Below are 17,156 nucleotides of genomic sequence, written 5' to 3' on the forward strand. Positions count from 1 at the left end.
TTTTTTCAATAAGGAAACGCAGGAGTTTTACGATTTATTTGAGGAGTAGGTTCTGGTTTAAATGTTGGAGTCGGTTTAGGAGTTGACTTTTGAACAGGAGTTTGTACTTCCATAGGTTCAGGAGTCATTGAAGGTTTTGCTTGTGAAGGCGTTGGTTTTGGCGAAGGTGTCGGAGTTTGTTTAACTTCAGCTACTTCAGTATTATTTACAACATTTGCTTTATTTCTTTTCAACATCATAACTGCTCCTGCTGTAGCTAGCAAACCTAGTGGGAGACCATATTTTATATAAGGACTTGACCAAATGCTATTTTTGACAGGAGCTGGTGGAACACCTAACCTTGGTGAGACTGCTCTTTGCCATTGTGCAGCTCGTAAGAAATATTCAATAGGTGCTCCATAATCGTTTGGTAAAGTTTGTTTCATAGATGGTGAAGGTTCACGAGAGCTTGATGAAGAACTCATTTATAAGCTTCAAAAATAAACGTTCATCCTTTATTCCTCACTGTCGTCCGTAGCTAAGTTATAGTCATCTAATCTTATTATGGGGATGCCATTAGCACGCACCTGAATGGCAAAGCAACAATCCCTCATAAATCCAATAAGTGGCTTTGGTACATTTTCAGTTGCTAGTTCAATAGGTCCTTTAACAGACAATTTGTATGTTATTGGAGCAGTAGATGTTTGACCTTGCTGGAAGCAAAAGTCCACTTCTGTTGGAAAACCACATAAGAAATGTGTGTTGTCATAGCTATCCCATTTATGTTCCACACTACCATCATCCACCAATGACCTCATAACATCTTCATTAAATCCTATCATATCATTGTTTGTATTGCAGGCGTTCGCAACCATTTCATAAAATACAGGTCCATATGATTTTTCAGGTTCTGCAGGCATATTTCCATAAGCTCCCATGGAAAGCTGAAGATATTTAAACTTAGGGTTCTCAAAATTAACATAATAGTTGTCTTTCTTTCTAAATAGTGCCCAAATACTTTTAACATTAATAGGCGTATAAGCTGCTGTAAATGTTGCACTTGAACTATCTGTATTCTTGAGAATGAACCGTCCATAGGAATCCAATCCATAACTTTAACAGGAAAACACAAAGCCTCGTTTGTATAATGTTCTACAAGTTCTGTATAAATGTTAGGGTCTAAAGAGAATGACTTTGGATGAATGAAACATTCATTAAAATCCATCTTTGTTCGAAATAGTTGCTGGGTTACAGTTGTAATAGTAACTGTTCCACTAGCTTCTATTGCCTTCGTTATCATAGTGAATGGTTCATTCCATGGAACAAATTTATTTGTCGGTGGATTTGAATCTGAATCAAATGCAACTTTAAGAGTTGGATTGAAAGCAATGATATCATTTACAGATATAGATGTGCATTGTAATGCGTCGCTACTGAACTTTACTTTAAGCTGAATGTTACCAGCAAATGCAGGAATAAATCTTATAGCTTCTAATGGTAAAAACTTTCTAACAGGAATTCTTAAACGAAGCTTAAAATCAAATGATTTTCCTGCTGTAATTGGACCACTAACAATTTGTCCTGTTCTGCATGTTCCCGAATGACTCCATACATCTTCATGTCGAGTCTTTGAGAAAACATCTACTTTCTTTATTTGTTCGGTAGTTTGTGAGTTTGAAGTTATATATGCTTCTTCTCTTGCGTTGTCTTGAGAATATACGATACGACCATTTGCAAGGATTTGATATCCAGCAACTGCATAGAAAGCGTCATCGAAACCAATCCAAAATCCTGGTGGGTTTGTTTTATTGGAACCTGAACCAATTTCTTTATCTACAATAAATTGACCTTCCATTTTATACGTAATGAATGTATTGTAAAGGTCCAACATATTTTCACCAGGAGGTGAGAGATTGAATGTTACCCATGTGTTATTTTAGAGCAGTTCCAGGTTGTGATGGAATCTTTGCGTCAGAATATTTTCTATTAGTGTCACCAATTTGAACTGCATTGTCTATGATATCGAAATATGAGCGAATCTGATGAATATGCTCTGCTGGAGTAAATTCGTTTAACTGTTCGTTCTGCATGTATTTACTTCGGATAAAAATATCTATTTACTTCATTATTCTCACTCTTCTTCTTGGCATTCGTGGTGGAAGTTGTTTTTGACATTTTCAATGAACTGTACATTCTCTTTTGTCTCAACTTCTTTCACTGGTGGGTCAGGGTTCTTTGACTCGGTTTGCTTTTCAATGAAATTCACGAACTTTGCAATAAGCTCTTGGTTCGTTATTGAAAGAACATCTGGCTTCTTTTCTTCTTGTTCTATTGACTTTTCAGTTTGAATAGAAGGTTTTATATGGGCTTCGTGGACTTCACCCTTGCCATACACCTTAATGTTGTCGCTCTCTGCATTCGCTAATGGAACCTTTCTTTTTCTTACGTATATTTTACCATCTTTACTCTGACTTACATAATAGAAAGGATGTTGTATTCCTCTTGCGTCATTTAATATAATAGACTCTCGCTCTGATTTTGACAAGCTCATTTTACATCGGTTAAAGTTTTAATTTTATTTTTTATCTGCAGTCAAATGACTCAGACAAGTCATATGGACAAGACCCAAGGGGTCATAGATGTTGAAGCATTGAAGAAAGAAATTCGCGAGCAAATTTTATCCGAACTGAAGGAACAAAAACAAGAACAAAAGCCAGAGAGACCAAAGAGAAAACTTAGTGAAAAACAACTTGCTGCATTAGCTGCTGGAAGACAAAAGAACCCACGTTTGCTGGCGAAGAAAGCTAGAGAAGAAGCAAAAGCAAAGGAAGAACAAAAGCTAAAGAAGCTGAAGCAAAGAAAGAGTAAATGGTTTATTTTTATCCGAATTAAATGTATAGACAAATACCTTTAACTGTTGCGTTCAGTAGTGAAAACCCTGACGTCAAAATAAAGGGGAACAGAGTAACGTTTAAGTTTCCAACAGACTGGATTGTGAACATAAATGAAGAGAAGTACATTGGCATAACATCTATGTATATAACACGTGCTTTCAGAAAGGTTGACTTTATACTTCAAGTCGAGATAGAAAATGACGAACAGTCTTTAAGCGCCCAAAACATTCACATATACAAATACTTTAAAGACGATACAACATTGTTGCAATGTATGATTTCATTTAATGAGATGTTCGAGAAAAAGTTCAACATTGAAGTACAAACTTTACAGCCTTTACGTGAGTTTCTTGCACAACTGAAAGAAGAAGGTAGTCAGCCACAACTTATAGACTTTCATTATGAATTTAATGAAAATGAAGATGGAACACATGACTGTCAGTTTGTTATATATTCACCATTCAATGAAGTCGCTAAAGAGAAAGAAAATCCATTACGTATAAGATTTCAAATCTCTGAACCAAGTGATGATTTCAAAAATGTTTTCAATTATGATGCAATGCTTCCGAGGAAAAATGAATTTTCAAAGATTGTAACACCTGGCATTTGGGATAGAAAGCAAGCTATATTATATTCAAACTTAAGTAAGGGTGTTGAAAATGAGTTCATTGGTCATACAAGAACATCACCACTTCCTAACCCTAAATACTATAAATTAACTGGCTTCAATCGTGAGTTTTGGATAGACATGTTCTCCACTCATGACCATAACTGCCCAGTGTTCTTACCTCCAGACCATAAGGACTGTCTCTACATTGAAGCACAACTCTTAAACTCTACCATCGCAGTATTGTAAAATCTACGCTAGCGGCTTATTTTTATCACGAATGACCTCATTGCTGACAAAAATAAATGACCTTATTATTTTTCTCATTCATGACCTCAGAACTTAAGCTTTCTTATGAATGAAGTCTTAGTCTGAATAGAAAAGTTAAACTTTTCAGCAAAGCAAGGACTAGAAGACTTACATAAGTCAAATCCAATCTCTTGACCATCATGAAGTGCTTTGTAAAGTTTCATTAAACTGAACTCAGAGTCTTTGTCATATGTTCCTTGCGGAACCATTAAACCTTTATCTTCATCATAGAAACACTGAACAGAGTCAGGAAACATTTCATTAGCGGTTAAAGCAATAACATCTTGCTTCACGCCTTTCATTCTGCAGTGAAATGCAACTTCATTTAAATCATTCGTGAGTAAGTCTATGTAAGTCTTCTTTCCACAAAATATTGACTTGTATGCTAAACTTTGTTTTCCAGGTGTGATTTCTGCAAAGTCGCTATGAAATTGACCAAGGTTTTTACCAATGAGAACTCTTCCATAACGTTTCTCAAACTCTTCAGCTAAACGAGGGATATCTTCATTGTAGAGATGCATACTGTCCGTATCGCTATAAAAGATGTCCATTCCTAAGTCCTCAGCAGTACAGAATACTTCACACATTATTCTCTTCGACATTGACAGAATGTTAACACCAAGTGGACAGAAGTTAAAGTGTCTGCAAATGCTTTTCGTTAGCTTGAAAATAGTTTTATCTGAACCATCCAAACCTTCGAACTTCACTATATGGTTGTAGTTTCTGATGGCATATCTTATAGCATCTTTGTCATTTACTATGGTTATTTTTGACTCAATAGGAGATAGAATAGTTTTGCCATAAATACTGTTCAGAATGAGCTTTATATTTTCTTGCAAAGGATTTCCTTCTTTCTTATACTTTAACCTTAACTCAAACAACTTCTTTACTTCATCTCTTATTCTAATATCTCTGTTTCCATCGTAATAGTTTCCTTGCAACACTTCACATTTGACACCTTGATATTTTATGAGGTCTTGTAATGTTATATGGTCAACATACATTAAACAGCAAGTGTTTGAACTTCTGGGAACGTTAAGTTCTGGATTTAGTTCAGGGTCACAAACTCTTAATGAGAACAAAGAAACCGGACATAAACTTTTCACCAATGGGTTCCTTTTGGTCGTCATCGAATAAATGTCTCATGAGATACTCTGTGCTTAACATCTCATCCTTCATAACCTTTGGAATACCTTCTAAAGTATAGAGTCTTGCTATAGCGGATGGATATAATGAAACAGCGTCGAAGTCAGCAATGAGTTTCTTTTTGCTCTTTTGTTTCATGTTATCTGACAACATACATCTTCCACCTTGAATGCATCTCGAAATAAATTCTCTTGGTTTATTTGAGAGGTCATAAAGATTTCCATTCGGGAAGTACACTCTGTTCTCAAATAATTTGTTAGCAATTGAACAAATACTAACGTAGTCATAAACGTTTAAATCAAATTCTTTTAATATGTCATTGCGGAACTTAACAAAACCTTCTCTTAAAATTCTTACATCTTGTTTGCAGTAAAACGTGCTATATTTTTCTAAGTCGAAATGGTTTTCATCTATTCTACAACCTTTGATGGAATCTATGTTTTTCATAAATGTATCTGCATCCTGGATAAACTTACATGCTTCAGAAATGACACCAGTTCTGTTGTCATTTGCTAACAAAACACTGCCGTAGTAGTTGTATGGAAATACTTCTTTCGGTCCTGTTTGTAAGTTAAACATAGCAGGAAATAGTTTAAGCTTCTTATTTATAACACTGTAAGAGTCTTTTATAATAATTGCCCTTCCTTTATATAAGCCAGTTATTTGCATTGTTCGTGAACCTTTAATGATGGGAGTTCCTTTCACTTCTGTCATGTGTCTTAAGATGAAGTTTATGTCATAGCTGAGGTTGTGAAAATATACTAAACTCTTGTCAGGAAGTCGTTCCAAAAATTCTGTTGCACAATTCTGACCCCAAATGCTTTCACTCACTGAACCATCTTCACTGTCGTAACATATGTTAAAAGCTTTATGAAAGCCATCGGTACTGCACTCAAAGTCAGCAAAGAAAACGTGCTCAGGAATGAACTTGCACTTATTTTTATTTACTTCTTTTGACTCGGCTTTCTTCTTCAGTTGTACACAATACTTTGGAGCATATGTCAAATCTTTAAATGGTGCAAGGTTCTGTTTATATAAGTCAGTCGTATATGTGAAAAGTTCTCCATAAGAAATAGGTTCGAAATATTTGCACTCCCACAATGTTTTCATAACATCCCATAACGGTGGTGTTCTATCATAACGAACTACATATTTATCTTCTCTCTTTGTATAAATCTTCATCTGTTTCTCAATGTTCATTCCACCACACTCCTTCAAGATTTCTATATAGTTGCGAATGAAATATGTTGTCATTGGTAATCTTTCATTTAGCATGTAGTGGTCTTCAACAAGAAGTAAGTCAATAGTTCGAGCAGTTTCACATTCTTTTGGTATGTAGTGAATTATTCTGTTATCTTTGGAGTCATTGAAGTAACCAATGGTAACATTAAATGCTATACCTGTTGAATCGGAAATTTCTTGTACTTTACTTTGAGGAAAGTCTCTAACACGAATGACTTCTCTCATGTGGTCAATAGTTTCTTCATTTACTCCAGCCTGAATGCAAGCATAAACGAAACAATTGTCCTCTGTCATAAGTGTTGCAGTTCTTTTTGTTCAGTTCATTGAAGATTTGGTAGCGTTCAAGATTTATAGGTAATGTGCAAAGATACTTCCAGAACTGACCGCTTCTCTTCTTATAAAACTTCTTTTCACCATTATCTTTCCAAAAGCTTTCTATAAGTGCTGGTTTCCTGTTTGCTTAAGAGCTTCCAAAATGGCTTTCTGGTCATTTGTCAGTGTGCTTTCATCTCTATATGGTCTCTTTTTTGGTTTGCCTTTCTTTACATCTGACATCGTTAAGCCTTCATATTCAGTTAAATCATACATCTTTATTTCAGTAAGATTCTTTATGTTTGTCAAGAAGAAGTCATAGTGCATTTCAACAATACCTGCAGCATTTGCTTCTATCTCTGATATAAAGTTCTCCTTCAAGAGCTGATGTAGTAATGTTCCAATATTATTGAGGTTTAACGTAGAACATTCATACTTTCCACCAAGTTTATAACATACCATCCATCTTTGTTGTGAGTTTATTTTAATCTTCTCTAAGAGTCTCATGAAAACCTTACCGAAATGTTTGTGTAAGTAGTCTCTGTTTGGTTCATCTAAAGCTTCGATGTTAAAGTCAATGAGTCTATTGCCTGACTTCACATTTCTCTTCCTATTCTCTTCATCTTTCTTTAACCATCTCTCACCTTCTTTTGGTTTGTCGTCAATGGAACGAATGACATTATTAGCTTTGCGAACTTGTTCTATAGCACTTTTAAACATCTCTCTTCTCTGTTGTTTCAGTGTGTCGTCTCTCTTTCGTGTTTCACCAACGTTTGCATTTGTTATGTCAAACATCTCTTGACGAACATCATGCGAAAGAGCTTTACGAGTATGACCAACGTTCGCATTTGTTATGTCAAACATTTCTCTTCTTACTTCATGAGGTACTGAACGTCTATGATATAAGTCAATAGCAACGTCATTTAAAGGAAATGCTCTTGCATGGACTTCGTCCTCGCCGCGTTGCGGCTTTATGAACTCATGAATTCTATCATAAGTTATTTCACCATTGTAGTCATTGAGGATGTCAGCGAGTGCTTTTTTGTTTGTCGCGTAATGTTTTGCTACTTCTATGTTAGCTTCTGTAAGAAGTTGTTTTATTTCCGAGTGTTCTAACTTAGACAACTTCCGATACATCTTTAGTAGGAAATAAAAAAATATTTTTTTGAAAAAATTAGATTAGATTTTTTAAAGTTATTTTTCAAAATAATTTAATATTTTTATTTTAATGAAACACATGCAAGATTGCAAGTTCTTTTCATACAATGCTCTCGCTACTGCCATCAAGAATGAGTTCAATAATGCTGCAAACGTTAATGTTATCTTTAACAAGAAGTTTGTGAAAGAATCTAAGTTCGGTCAGTATGTCAGACCATTAGCTATCGTCATTGACCGCAAACGTTATACTTCACAAGAGTTAGCAGTAGTTTTGAAACAAAAGAGTTTCTTCGTGAATGTCAAAGATACTCATTATACTGTCATAAAGAACTCTAACATTGACTTCTTCAGTATTGCTTTAAATCTTTCCGAACAGAAAGAATATAAGAAGGGTGAAACAAATGTGAAATATTATCCTTCATCTCTGAAGACAATAACGAACAAAGATGTCATACAAAAGTTCTTACCAAAGGTTGAAGAAGCTTCTATTGACATTGACGAAGGAAGTGAAATGGTTGAAGAAATAGACCCTGAAGTTATTTAAGCAAAAATATATTTTTGAATAACTGAAAGTGTCACTACGTCACCATGTGTCACTCGGTTAATTAACTTCTTTTAAAAATGATGACAACATGACATTTTGACAACAGTCCAGGAAATAAATTTTATCGTTAATGTTTACGTTAATGTTTTTCATTAAATTTTGACAAAGTGCAAATCTTCACTTCGTCAAAAAGTTAATGTTTTTCATTGAAATCGGTAAGTTTTCATTAAATTTTGACAAAGTGCAAATCTTCACTTCGTCAAAAAGTTAATGTTTTTCATTGAAATCGGTAAGTTTTCATTAAATTTTGACAAAGTGCAAATCTTCACTTCGTCAAAAAGTTAATGTTTTTCATTGAAATCGGTAAGTTTTCATTCTTCCTCTTTGAAGTTGTCGAAATATTCTGTTATCTTTTCTTTCAGTAATGTTAAGTCTTCTTTGAATGTAAGTATTGTGCAACCTTTGATGTCATAGTGTGTTTGAGGAAGAGTATTTTTGACAATTTCCTTTATTTGCTCATTCGGTGTCATTGAAATCGGTAAGTTTTCACGATAGAACCAGTTTCTGTCAGATTTATATATCTTAGCTAAGTCATAAAAGCTCTTGTTGTTTCTTCTCACTAAATGCAACATAACCATATCTCTATCTTCTTCTTTCTCCAACTCTTCAGCGTAAATCATATACTTATAGTTCTTTTCCTTTCCTTTTGGTACTGAACGTGGTATTCTTTTCTGTATGCTTTTGTCTTTGGATTCAATGACTTCATCTTTTGCTTGAAGTTTCTTTTCCATCTCTCCACGTTCTGCTTTATATAGTTCATCTAACATCATGAAAATATAACAAGCATAACGAGGTGAAGCCCACATTGCTACAGCATTTACTAAAAGTCTATGAACATAATAACCTTTCAAACCAGGAGCCAAATTCTTGCGATTTTCGTACGGAATCTCTTCTCTCGGTTTTCCGAGGGAAGCAATCATATGAGGAAATTCTTCTAAAAGTTCTTTTGCCTGTTGGTTTTCAAACCAATGATATGCTTGCTTTGTAGAACGAAGAGCATTCATTATACTTTGCATTTGATACATATCGTCTTTGACCGAACGAATGAGGCGAAGTTGTTTGTTATACTGTATGTACTCGTATTCTTCATTTATGGCTTCATGAACGATAGCAGTTGTTGTGTTCTCTGATGTTGACATTACTGTTCTTACATACAGGATAAAAAAATAAATAAAAAAAATTCTAACGTTATTTTCTGACCTTCACAAAAGACCAAAAATAAACGCTTTACATGTATTTTTCAGCAACTTCGTCAAATAATTTTATAGCACTATCTATCTCATCTACTTCGAAAGTTTCTTTACCTTTCATGGGAGCACCATACATTTTCTCAAACTTTTCAAGTAGTTCTGTTTCTGCAGCTCTCATATCATTAACGAACACAACCTTGACTCTATTGACTGTACTGTCATATCTTTGAGTTATATTATATGTTCTTCCTATCTTATATCTCTTTGTATTGAAGTCCTTCGGTTTCTGAACGATGTAAAGTAAGCCTTCACTGCAACGTTCTGAGTCGAATGAACCATATGTTATGAAGTTATATCCAACAACTGGGTCAATCCATAGAAGAATTATTGGTATAAGACTTTTGTCAATGAGATATGCTGTAGTTCCATAGAATCTTACTGATATCATAAGCTCAGGATTTCTTGTCAAAATTTTCTGAGTTGAAGCATTTCTAACCCAGTCGTTTGTTTTCTTTCCAGATGGAGATATAATGTCTGACAAAGAATATTTGTTGTATTTCTTACAGTATCTTACGTTTAAATCACCAATTCTAACCACTTTGGTGTCATTGTCAATCTTTCTAACTGTTTCAAACTCAATGTTTGACATTACTGTCTTTACATACAAAATAAAAATTTTTCTTAGAAAAAATTAGCGTTATTTTTCTAACTAATGAAATTCATGAAATTTGGTCATTTTTCAGACAAAAATAATGTTTAGGGTAGATGGTTAGATCTAACCTGATATCTACCCTCATTTCTACCCTCATTATTTATAACCGTTTTACATGGTAAACGTTATGAATTCGTGAAATTTTAAATATTTTTGTAGCTTCTATTTCTTCAGTTAATATATCAAAAGTTTTAACAATGTCGAAAGTTTCTTTATACTTCTTCTTGACATCAGATAAAAGGAAATCATCAGCTGTTGGATAGTTTTTGTTCAGAAATGTCAACATGTCCATTTTATCTTCTGCTGGTTTCTCTACTTCTTTCTTTAAGTATGCATAGTCGTTTCTCATACGTTCTATCTCTTTGACGGAGTAGTTATATTTCCTCATTGCTGCTTTACATTTTGAACATTGCGGATTCATTTTTGCGTTATACATTGAAATTTGACCTGCTAGAACAACTAAGGCGTCAATGGTTTTCTTTAAATCTGAAGCAGTTGGTTTTATCTGTTTGTTCCATACTTTGCCTCTTCTGTCTTTATCTCTTATCTGCCACACACATTCAGCAGCTAATGAAACAAAGTTATCGTAAGTCTTAAACTCCTCAGATTTATATATGTCAGAGATGTTCTTATATACCATGTCGCAATCTTTGTCCATAACTTTATGGTTGCAATGAAAACCAAGGAATTCATAATTTACTTTACGTATGAACTTCTTTATTTCTACTGAATCAGTAACTTTAACTTCAATTTCATCGAATTCAGGAATAGTTAGTTTTTCTTGTTGAACTTCCGGTAATTTAGGCAAATGGTCTATGATATCTTGCATTTCATATAGCTCCTCTCCATTTGTTTCATCTTTCGCACTACAGTCTAAATTACTTGTTAAAAGTTCTTGCTTTATTCTTTGTATTTCTGTTTCAAAAGTATATGAAGAAGGAATGAAGTTTTTCATCTCTACCAACATTGACGTAGGATTCATGATTAATGAATTTGGTGCCGTGCATGCTGTCGAAAGTGCTGATGTTTCGATTTTTGTAATCATATTTATATAAAAATAAAAAAAATAAATAAAAATAAAATTAACTTTATTTTTTTCTATCTTAAGGAAATTCATGAGGGTAGAAATGAGGGTAGAAATGAGGTTAGATCTAACCATCTACCTTAAACATTATTTTTGCTGAATTCAGCAACAAAATGAACGAGGTCAGGATGTATGTAAATACCTTTGAATTCATTTATAACGCCCTTAGTAAGCTCATAAAATGCTTGTTTTGCATCACATTTTGACGAAGTGCAAATCTTCACTTCGTGTCATGATGCAAAAATAATGAGTTCATTTACTCACAATATTTTTGTACAAAATGTAAACTTTACATAACCGTTTCTATCGTACATGATATTTAGTTGACATTGTAAACTATCTTCATGTAAAGTATGGCGGTTTGAAACCGTCGGGAACCTTCACTTTTTGACGAACTTTCCGCAGCAATTTTTAAAATTTGTGAAAACTCAACGGTTTGACACGTACCATATGTCATTTTACTCAGAATTTTGTGCTGAATTCAGCAAAAATTATTTTTGTTCATGGGCTATGCCCCGCCGCTTTGCGTCTTTATGTTAAAATAAATGGTACCATTAATGATATCATGACTGTTCTCGTTCATGTCTGATTTACATCTAATGAAAAAGTTTAGAAGAATTTTCTTATTCTTTCTGGCTTATTTTTGTCTTTCCAGTACTCCCGCTCTAATGGTCCCAGATGTGTTGGCTTTGACTCTCTCAAGTTCTTAGATGGTATAACATCTTCAACGCCTCCTTCATATCTTACTTTATAAGTGTCATCGTTTATGTTGTAGCCAAGTATTTCAATAACCACTCCTCGCTTTGCTTCGTCAATGGTTTCAGCAAGTTTGCCATTACTACTTTCAACTAATTTATGTCGAGGGTAAAACGCAATAGAGTCGTCAGCAGCTTTTATAAGATATCCATTACCTTGCGTAGAGTCTACGATATAATAATTTCGACTTAACCTTAAACGTTTCTTTGTCAAGGGTTTGTCGTCAAGAACTACACGAACTTTTGTTCCAGGAATGAGAGTAAATTGTGTTGAATTTCTGATATTTTGTGTTTGACTTCGTTTCTTTTGTATATACTTTTCTTCTTGTTGTTGTGTCATTGAATTTGGTGTATGTCCTGTTGTAGAATTTGTTGAGGAATTATATACTTCGAGAAAATGTTTCATTGTTTCTTCGGTAAAGTCTCGCTCTTGATTTAAATCTCTGAGCGTTCTTATGAAGCGATTAATGATACCTAAAATATTATGGTTATGGTCTTCAGTAGTGTAGTGAGTTATGTTATGCTTAATGAGAAATTCTGTGATTTCATTGCTGAGGTATGCTGAATCCTGGTCTGATGTTAAAGTACTTGGGCTATGTTCTGCTACAAACTTTTGTAAAACTCTTAACACTTCACGAGTTCCTTTATTTTTCATTGGATATGCATATGCTTTACGAGTGTTAACATTAATGAAGATGAGGAATGGTTTATGTCCTCCTTTTCTGCTTTGAATGAGAGTGTCAAATTGGTATGCGTCAGGAGTGTTGGAGTAAATTGGTAAAAAGTAGTCGTAAGGGTTTATTTTTGTTTGATGTACAACATTTTTGTCAAAGAACCTTTTCACTTCAGCTCTGTTAGTAAATCCCCAACTCTTTGCAGCTTCATTGAACTTCTTAAATGACCTCCATGGATGTTGTTTGAATACTTCTTTCAAGCTCATTTATGTAAAGTTAAAGATTTTATTCAAGACGGTACTATGCGAATATAGTCATAAATGGTGGCATATAATCTTCACCCGAGCCTGTTGGATTTGTTGTGAAAGTGTGTGAATGATTTCCTGTGGTTCCACAGAAAATACCTGTGCTTGAATCTACTGGGTCACTTGAAATATCATATCTATCCATTCCCTGTCTATCCGAACCTGCTGCAAGATTTCTATAACCTCTTTTTGTTATTGAATGTGAATGATTACCTGTTGTGTTTGTAGTTCCTGTATGAGTGTGCGGTGGAAGGTTTGCTTCTTTAATTTTCTTCGAACCTCCTGCCGTCTTTGAATATCTAGCACAGTATAAGAATTTGTCTACAATCTGCTTCCATTCACCAAAACCTAAAACACTTGCTGGATTTGTTGAGTTCATTGACGTATAAATAGAGCCTATAGGATATAATGTTTGAAGTATTTCAGTCTTTAATGTTTGAAGCTCTGTTTTGTCGGCTTTCTTATCTAACATTGCTGGTAGTTCATATGTTTCAAAGTTTATGGCATGATATTCAATGTTCATACATTTACCATTTAAGGAGTTTAGTGTATCTTTTACGCTTGTACTCGGATTTTCTAATGGTGCACTTGAACCAAGGTCAAAGTTCAATATTATGTCGTCTGCTCTAACAGTAGTGAAGGATTTATGTGTATGGTTCTTGTCGGCTTTCTTCTCTAACATTGCTGGTAGTTCATGTGTTTCAAAGTTTCTGACATGACCTTCGATATTCCTGCAACTGTTATCTAAATTGTTTAGTGTATCTTTTACGCTTGTACTCGGATTCTCTAATGGTGCACTTGAACCAAGGGTATAGTTCAATATTATGTCGTCTGCTCTAACAGTAGTGAAGGATTTATGTGTATGGTTCTTGTCAGCTTTACTGTCTAATGTAGCTTGAAGTTCATTTATATCGGAGATGTTGTGTTTATGAGATTTCAAAACTTTGTTCGTTGCTTCGAGTTCAACTTTGTCAGCTTTACTTTTAATAGCATCTTCAAAAGTTATTTTTGCCTTAACTCTCAATGTAAATCTTGGTTCAACTAATACACCGTTAACAAAGAAGTATGAAGCATAAATTTCATCGTTATAATCAAATGCTTCTGGTGCTTTACCCGTTTCATACTGTACAGTACAGCTTATGTCATAACCTTTAGCACGAATGAATTTATATCTTCTTTCATTAACATCTTCAGTGCTTATTTGTTCATCCTGTGTTAAATATCCATGGTAGTCCGTTATAATCTGTTCGTCTGAAGTTATATAATGAACGTGGTTCTTGACTTTATCACTCAGAGCTAAAAGCTCATTTTTGTTTGCTTTTTCGGCTAATTTCTCATTAACATCATTCACTTCTAATTCAACTCTTCCGCCAGAACTCTTATTATCATTAATCTTTTTCATTAATTCGGTAATTACGTCATAAAGACTATATTCTGTTTTCGGTTTTGTAAATAATGAGTCAAAATTTCTTTTCATCATTACATCGCTGACATTAATGATATCACCAATTCCTTTTTCATTTATTCTCTTCATTAATTCTGCAATAATGACGAATATATAATCTGTTAATTTATTCTCTTCATCGAGGGTTATAGAATGTTTTGAAATTGAATCATTAACTCCTCTAAATAAATCAATAACTTCAGGATACACGTTTTTAATGTCTCGAATAACCCGACCAGTATCCTGTTGTTCATGTTCTTCGTTCCCGTCGTTACGCGGCTTTATGTCTCTAACCATCATCAACGCAGTCATAACCGGAGGGTTTGTTGCTACCTGTTCGAAAATCCGTCCGTTATGTACGGTATATCTAAATAATTTCTTTGTGTTTGTTAAAACATTTGAAACAAGTCTTTTAAAACCATCTACAAAATTTCCTGTTTCACCTAATGTTCTTGCAGCATTTACAAGCTCACCCATTCCCGCTTTTGACCCCAAAAACGTCCATATTGCATTTATTTCACTCTGTATAGTTGTCCATTCTGCAAAACTAACGCCCGCATTCGCTAAGCTGAAAATGAAATTCAGTGGATCGAACTTAATTCCACCTTCTTTTTCAATTTCAACGAACTCACTAACATGAGATTTTAAGTATTCTTTCGTTAAAATCGTTTTTCCGGATGTCATGCTGTTAACGGAACCATCACCATCAAAAGTTAACGAATTCAATTTCGTCATTGGTGCTTTTATTTCATACACCGCTTTATCTATAGTTTTTGGCTCACCTTCTTTAGAAGTGTATGAAACATTAATGAATGAATTATATGTATTCATGAATGAGTTAAAATCAATGATTTTCATTAATGACGCCTTTAATGATTCATTTACTGTCGAATCCCTTAAAGTAATTAATGAACTGTCATTTATGAAAGGTACACTGCAAACTGTCGAATTTGGATCAAATGCTGTAGTTGGTGCAGGAATATTAATGATATAAGTCATTAAATCATTAAGTGACGTAAATAATGTTGTCGTTTTTGATTTAATTTCTTTAGCATCTGTTATATATGGTAATTTCATTTCTGTAGTTTCTGAATTAAAGATATTCGCTAAAATGTTTTGTAAACTGTTTTGAACAGCTGTGTAAACCGTTGAATCCGGAACTCTTACGATTTCACCGTCCTTAATAAAAGGCATTGCACATGGTGTAGTGCTTGGGTCAAATCGTTCGGGATTATAATTCAACATATATTCTAATGCTTCATGAACAGACTTATATACTGTTGTATTATCTTTTTCAATAATTTCACCGTCCTTTATAAACGGCATAGTACATGGAGTTAAAATAGGGTCAAACTTTTCATAGTCCTTCCATGTTATATATTTCTCAGTATTTCCATCAGAAATAACAATATATTTGTCAGTAAGTGTGAGAGAGTATTGACCAAAATATAAACGTTTAGCTCTGTCAGCTTCATACGCATATGCAGCTATACTCATATTTTAATGAGAATAAAATGTTGTTCTATTTGCAAAGTACAGACCCAAACGAATACGGGATAGTAAAGCTACAAACAAACTTAGGTCTACAGAATGAGCGCTTGCATTCAGAATGGTTGACTTTAATACTATTGCTTCATTCGTTATAACTGATGAAACAGATTTCATGGAGCTTGAAATAGATGGAAAGAAGTATGAAATAAGATTTCACAATAATGTAGAATATAAGATGGAAACATTAGCTGGAGTGTTAAATGCCCTCATAAATACTACAATAAACAAGGATAACGAAGAAAACTTAATGAATGTTAAACTTATTGCAGGAGTTTTGAAGTTCAGTTATGCGAAGGAGTTTAAGATAACACGAATGAGTCATAGAGTACAACTTCTTTTGGGAGCATACCATATGACATTTCCTTTGAAAAGTGTTGACAAAACGATTGAGATGAAATCTGTTCCATACGTATGTTATGGCAATTGTTTGTACATTGAGTCAAAAATAGCTAATGTCACAGGTATTTCAGGAGTTAATAGTAAAGGTTCAGTAGAATATAAATCCTTCTGTTATGCAGTCAATTCAATGTTCATTCCAAACGTTCCTGTCATAGCAACTCATTTAGGTAAATGGGTTCGCATTAGTCCTCATAATTTGAAAGACATGCAATTCAGACTTGTTGACTTTCAAGGAGAGCCTGTAGAACTGAAGGCACCAGTGCGAATGACTGTTGAAGTTGACTTTTTAGAAAATATTAAATGCAACAGCTTACAAGAGAACTCAGAGCTAAAAATATAAAGTATAAATGTTATGTATTAGGTCATGAACTTTGGTTGTTGCTGTTTGATGAAACAAATGAGTTAGTTATGTCAGTCAAGAGAACAGAAAAATATTGTGTTAGTGAAAACTGCACCAAGTCAATAAGATTAGGTTTGCATTATGAAGATGAGTTCGATACTGTTGAAGAAGTTTTGGATAGATATTACAAATTGCTAACTTGAAATTTTTTTTGACTGACGGCGCAAAGCGCCAAGATGGGCTCAAAGAGCCCTCCTGACTGCTTTAATTTACTAAAACATATTTCAAACAAAGTTTATATTCTGTTGAAAGTTTTGTATATTCGTTCGAATATTTATACTTAAACTCAACTCCTGTAGTTCCTGGTGTTTCAATGATGCGGATGTTACCTATTTTCATGAATATTGGAGTTTGACCACAGCATTCGATTTCAGGGTCGAGATAGTCAATG

General features: G+C 34.0%; 9 protein-coding genes and 2 pseudogenes across 11 annotated transcripts, besides 1 other annotated feature; 2 read left to right on the top strand and 9 right to left on the bottom strand.

The window, feature by feature from the left end:
• Window positions 1–17,156: part of a mobile genetic element that runs on past both edges of the window.
• On the bottom strand, window positions 6–464 carry TVAGG3_0301740 (repellent protein 1 family; the record flags this gene model as incomplete). The annotated part of the gene is made up of 1 exon (XM_001296253.1): window positions 6–464. One exon carries the CDS (start codon window positions 462–464, stop codon window positions 6–8), a length of 459 nt encoding a protein of 152 aa, XP_001296254.1.
• TVAGG3_0301750 (uncharacterized protein) lies at window positions 818–1,834 on the bottom strand (the record flags this gene model as incomplete). Its single annotated transcript, XM_051229552.1, has 1 exon — window positions 818–1,834. The coding sequence occupies one exon, from the start codon at window positions 1,832–1,834 to the stop codon at window positions 818–820; it is 1,017 nt and encodes a 338-aa protein (XP_051099282.1).
• TVAGG3_0301760 (uncharacterized protein) lies at window positions 3,166–3,729 on the top strand (the record flags this gene model as incomplete). Its single annotated transcript, XM_051229553.1, has 1 exon — window positions 3,166–3,729. One exon carries the CDS (start codon window positions 3,166–3,168, stop codon window positions 3,727–3,729), a length of 564 nt encoding a protein of 187 aa, XP_051099283.1.
• Window positions 4,849–5,382, bottom strand: TVAGG3_0301770 (organellar and viral DNA polymerase type B; the record flags this gene model as incomplete). Its single annotated transcript, XM_051229554.1, has 1 exon — window positions 4,849–5,382. One exon carries the CDS (start codon window positions 5,380–5,382, stop codon window positions 4,849–4,851), a length of 534 nt encoding a protein of 177 aa, XP_051099284.1.
• On the bottom strand, window positions 5,745–6,732 carry TVAGG3_0301780 (annotated as a pseudogene). Its single transcript has one exon. A coding segment is annotated over exon 1 (988 nt).
• On the bottom strand, window positions 8,563–9,018 carry TVAGG3_0301790 (uncharacterized protein; the record flags this gene model as incomplete). Its single annotated transcript, XM_051229555.1, has 1 exon — window positions 8,563–9,018. The coding sequence occupies one exon, from the start codon at window positions 9,016–9,018 to the stop codon at window positions 8,563–8,565; it is 456 nt and encodes a 151-aa protein (XP_051099285.1).
• Window positions 9,479–9,889, bottom strand: TVAGG3_0301800 (organellar and viral DNA polymerase type B; the record flags this gene model as incomplete). Its single annotated transcript, XM_051229556.1, has 1 exon — window positions 9,479–9,889. One exon carries the CDS (start codon window positions 9,887–9,889, stop codon window positions 9,479–9,481), a length of 411 nt encoding a protein of 136 aa, XP_051099286.1.
• TVAGG3_0301810 (organellar and viral DNA polymerase type B) lies at window positions 10,674–11,198 on the bottom strand (the record flags this gene model as incomplete). Its single annotated transcript, XM_051229557.1, has 1 exon — window positions 10,674–11,198. A coding segment is annotated over one exon (525 nt), but the record flags the coding sequence as incomplete, so codon positions are not given.
• Window positions 11,847–12,647, bottom strand: TVAGG3_0301820 (integrase core domain containing protein family; the record flags this gene model as incomplete). The annotated part of the gene is made up of 1 exon (XM_051229558.1): window positions 11,847–12,647. The coding sequence occupies one exon, from the start codon at window positions 12,645–12,647 to the stop codon at window positions 11,847–11,849; it is 801 nt and encodes a 266-aa protein (XP_051099288.1).
• On the bottom strand, window positions 13,854–14,727 carry TVAGG3_0301830 (keratin-associated protein family; the record flags this gene model as incomplete). Its single annotated transcript, XM_051229559.1, has 1 exon — window positions 13,854–14,727. A coding segment is annotated over one exon (874 nt), but the record flags the coding sequence as incomplete, so codon positions are not given.
• On the top strand, window positions 15,930–16,705 carry TVAGG3_0301840 (annotated as a pseudogene). The gene has a single exon. A coding segment is annotated over exon 1 (776 nt).

The sequence above is a fragment of the Trichomonas vaginalis genome, chromosome V (genome assembly GCF_026262505.1).
Source record: "Trichomonas vaginalis G3 chromosome V, whole genome shotgun sequence".
In the NCBI taxonomy this organism is placed as follows: Eukaryota; Parabasalia; order Trichomonadida; family Trichomonadidae; genus Trichomonas; species Trichomonas vaginalis.